Consider the following 4,343-nt stretch of genomic DNA (forward strand, 5'->3'; position numbering starts at 1 on the left):
GAACCGCGAGTTCAAATTGGTTTTAGTTGGTTCATTGCAAAGATGATTTTAGAGAAATATGAACCGGTTTCGGTCGAATCGGCTGGTCTGCTCTAATTTTCAAAATAATGGTTTTAAACGTCTATCCATAATCAATCTATTTTAAGTTGATTTTTATTCTAATATTATAGATTTTAGGAGCTCCTCGTCAGATAAAAATATAATGGCAAAATGCTTTATATCATATTTGCATGTTATTTTCCTCTGGTCTTTCGAATATTTTTGAACCGTTTATGTTAATTCCACTCAGAATTAAAATAATTAAAAACATTCAAAATAAATTGAATCCCGACCATATTGAACGAGAAGAATCGCCGCATGTCTGCAACTCTCTGGTTTCTGGCATAATTCTGCTGAATTCGCTCCCTTGAATCCTCTTTTTTAATGGTCGCAGTGCAGAAAAGCAGAATTTGAAGTCTAGACCGAACCGGAGGATGAACTCCGAACCAGATGACTGTCGACCTCCAATGGTGCGCGGCCTATCTCCGGTCATGCAACGCCAGGTGTTGGATATTACAGGGGCGACAGCTTCATCAGCTTCTCCTCAAAGCCGGCTTCTTCGGCTCCATCTTTGCCACCAATTGCCTTCTCCAGATGTATACGCGTTGTGGCAGTGGCCTATCTGATGTCTACCTTCTGTTTGAAGAAATGCCCCATCGGAATTGCTTTTCATGGAACACCCTCATCGACGCTTGCATCAACTCCGGGGACTCCGCTTCTTCCCTTCAATTATTCCACAGGATGCCTCGGAAGAACGAGTATTCTTGGAATGCCATTATAACCGGTCTGGTTCGGTTAGGTGATCTTGAGAATGCGTGGAGGCTGTTTGAGGAAATGCCAATGAAGGACGCCATTGCTTTGAATTCGGTGCTTCATGGTCTTTTTCGTAGTGGAAAAGCTCAGGTTGCTTTCAGTGTTTATAAGAGATTGAATTCAGCATTGGATGGGTACTCCTCACTGTGCCTTGATGCGTTTGTGCTGGCAACTGCAATGAGTGCTTGTGCAGAGTATAGGGCTCTTCATCTTGGCAAGCAAATTCACAACCAAATAGTTATCAACCAGGTGGAGTTGGATGCTGTATTGGGCAGTGCTCTTGTTGACATGTATGGAAAGTGTGATGATCTTAACAATGCCTGCAAAGTCCTTGACGTTATGACGAATCCAGATGAGTTCTCCTTGTCGGCTTTGATCACTGGATTTGTTAGATGTGGTAGACATGTTGAGGCAAGAAGGATTTTTGATAGTAGATTTGATCCTGGTACTGCCTTGTGGAATTCAATGATTACTGGGTATGCTTCATATGGTCATTTAGAAGAAGCTTTAAACTTGTTTGAAAGGATGATGAGAAAGGGAGTTAATCCGGATTCTTCGACTTTAGCTACTATTCTGAACTCATGTGCTTCCTTAGGTGCACTTACAAATGTGGTGCAGATGCATGCTAGTGTGCTAAAGTTTGGAATTTTGGATGACATTATTGTTGGCAGTGCTTTGCTTGATTCCTACTCGAAAGCTGGTGATTGGGACAATGCTTGCAAGATTTTTGGAGACTTCAAAGTTCATGACACGGTCTTGCTGAATTTAATGATAAAAGTGTACTCAAATCATGGCAGGATTGCCGAAGCAAGGCAGGTATTTGATCAGATTCAAGGCAAGAGTGTGATCACTTGGAACTCCATGATTGTTGGTTATAACCAGAATGGTTTTGCAACTGAAGCACTGGAGCTTTTCACTGAAATGCATAGTCTTGATATTGGGATAGATGAGGTGACTTTGGCAAGCATTTTAAGCGCTTCTGCTTCAATATGCTCACTTGACTTTGGAGAGCAGGGCTTTGCCCTTGCAACGGTCTATGGGTTCCAATCAGAACAAATCATCGCTACTTCGCTAGTTGATCTTTATTGCAAGTGTGGTTTTATGACTGAAGGCTTGAGGATCTTTTATGATATGAGAAAGTTTGATGAGGCCCCTTGGAACTCAATGCTAATGGGCTTTGCTTCCAATGGAATGGGTGCTGAAGTCATCCGATTATTCGAAGCTATGAAAAATGCTGGTGTGCCACCAAATGAGGTGACTTTTATTGCGGTCCTCTCAGCTTGTTGCCATTGTGGTCTAGTTGAGGAAGGTTTGAGATGGTTTCATTGCATGAAGGATGAATTTGGTGTGAACCCTTTTATTGAACACTACTCATGCATTGTGGACTTGCTGGTTCGAGCGGGTCGAGTGGAGGAAGCTTTGGATTTTATGGATGGCATGCCATTCAAGGCAGATGCAAGCATGTTGACATCATTGCTTGGTGGTTGCAAAGCATGTGGCAATGAATTTCTTGCAGATAAGGTGGCAAAGAGACTTGTTGAGCTCAGTCCCAGCCAGTCAGGACCTTATGTTCAAATATCCAGCATCTATGCTGCAAATGGTGATTGGAATAGATCAGAATGTGTTTGGTCTATGATGTGTGAGAGGAAAATAAAAAAGAATCCAGGTTTTAGTTGGATTGATAGGTAGTGTTGTAAACATACTGTGCAAGACTTAGAGTTCGATTTTGGTAACGTCCATTTTTCTTCCCTGATTCCATGGAAGATTGAAAACTATGAAGAAAGCATTACTGCAGTTATGATTTCAGTGCAAACTCAGCTTGAGAGCATCAAGTACCCAAAAATTAAGGACTTATGAGCAACTTAATGCATTGATCGACTGATATTCATCGTGTAGGTTGAAATGGTGAAGCCTTGCTCTACGACTACTCATATATTATTCTTCTTTTAGCTTAAATGCCAAAGCGACAGGCTTACAAACTCATTGCTATGAAAATTGGGAGGTGGTAGGCTTGTATTTGCAACTATGTCATTTCTTAAGTTTATCAGTTCTTTTCACTCTCATGCTTATCTTCCTGTTTTGCACCATAACATAAACAATCGATGAGGAACGGTGGGAGGAGAGAGAACTTTATTACTAATTGTCTACCCTAAAAAGCGGTTGATTCTAGCTAGGGGTGTAAGTGAGCCGAATCAGCTCGAGTTCGACACGTTTATGGGCTCACGAGTTGAGCTTATCGACACGAGTCGAGCTCGAGCTTTGAGCCGGCTCGGCTTGTGAGCTCGCGAACCGGCTTGAATAAATATTAATAATTTTATTTTATTTATTAAATTTAAATTTAAAAAATTAATAAAAACCACCTAAGTTTTATTTAAATGTTAAACATTTCATTTTTTTTTCTAAATTTTGACTAAGTTTTAAAAATCTCGCCTAATTTTTAAAAATCCCCCCTAAATTTAAAAATTTCCGCCAATGGCTCGCGAGCTGGCTTGAGCTCGTTTACAATGAAACGAGCTTGAGTTCAAGTTTGCCTGTTGCGCTCGATTCGAGCTCGCTTTCCAACTAATGAGCAAAGCTCGATAAGGGCCTAAACTTGACTCATTTACGCCCCTAATTCCATCATTTGTTCTCAGCCATGCATTAATGATGTTGACCTGATCATATGCTAGTGTGAATTGTTGGATCCAATGGAGGCGGAAAAATAGTTTCATCCCCTTCGAATAACATGCCAAATCTTCAAGAAATGATATTAGAAACGTATAAGAATCCATTAAAATGCAGAATTGAAGTTTTCAATATTTCACGTTTAAAGCGGCGTTCTCAAGAGAGCGAGAGACCCCCTTATTTTCACTCTAGACGGAAAAATGAGTGAAATGAGAACATAACCGCTTAAACTGAAAACCTGTTAGACCGGTCGAGTGGACCGGTCCAGCCGGTCCAGGCGGGACCGGCTCATACACGAACAGGGCGGAAAACTTCTGCCCGTTGGGATGCCGAGCGAGCCGCACGGTGTGCGGGAGCCAAATAGGAAAGAAATTTTGGGGAGTTAAGAGGGAAATTTGAATGTAGGGACTGTTTAGGGAATTCATTTTAATTGATTTGTATGCATTAAATAGTTGATTTTGCTAGGGTTTGAGTATCTTGAATTTGGCTGAAATTTGAGATCTCGTAGATTTAGGTTTTCTTTGGGCTCTAGCGGCGTCTAGAGATTTGGGAGAGTTCGATCCTCCTCTCGAATTGAGGATCAATTGTATATTTTCTATTATGTTGTATCTATTAGTAAAATACAAGTCTTTTCTCCACGATTTTCTCTCCGATTTGCTATTTTTCCACTGTTTTGTGGTTGATTTCTGCTGTGGACAGCACTAAAACTGCATCAGTTTATTGATTTTGGCTAGGAACACTTGTGAATACAAGTGTTTCCTATCAAAACCATGACACTTTTATTTCTTAAATGTATTTATTTTATTTCAGCACATTATTAACATATA

At 40.6% G+C, this 4,343-nt stretch overlaps 1 protein-coding gene across 1 annotated transcript; it reads left to right on the forward strand.

The window, feature by feature from the left end:
- Positions 1 to 232: 232 nt before the first annotated feature.
- On the forward strand, positions 233 to 2,909 carry LOC110104994 (putative pentatricopeptide repeat-containing protein At1g77010, mitochondrial). Its single transcript, XM_020834325.2, has one exon. It carries the CDS (start codon positions 490 to 492, stop codon positions 2,539 to 2,541), a length of 2,052 nt encoding a protein of 683 aa, XP_020689984.1. The 5' UTR covers positions 233 to 489; the 3' UTR covers positions 2,542 to 2,909.
- Positions 2,910 to 4,343: the final 1,434 nt, after the last annotated feature.

The sequence above is a fragment of the Dendrobium catenatum genome, unplaced genomic scaffold, assembly GCF_001605985.2.
Source record: "Dendrobium catenatum unplaced genomic scaffold, ASM160598v2 fragScaff_scaffold_1056, whole genome shotgun sequence".
Taxonomy (NCBI): Eukaryota; Viridiplantae; Streptophyta; class Magnoliopsida; order Asparagales; family Orchidaceae; genus Dendrobium; species Dendrobium catenatum.

What these genes read in the sequence shown, in the direction of transcription:
- LOC110104994 (XM_020834325.2), top strand. Translation starts at nt 490, where the DNA reads ATGACTGTCGACCTCCAATGGTGCGCGGCCTATCTCCGGTCATGCAAC.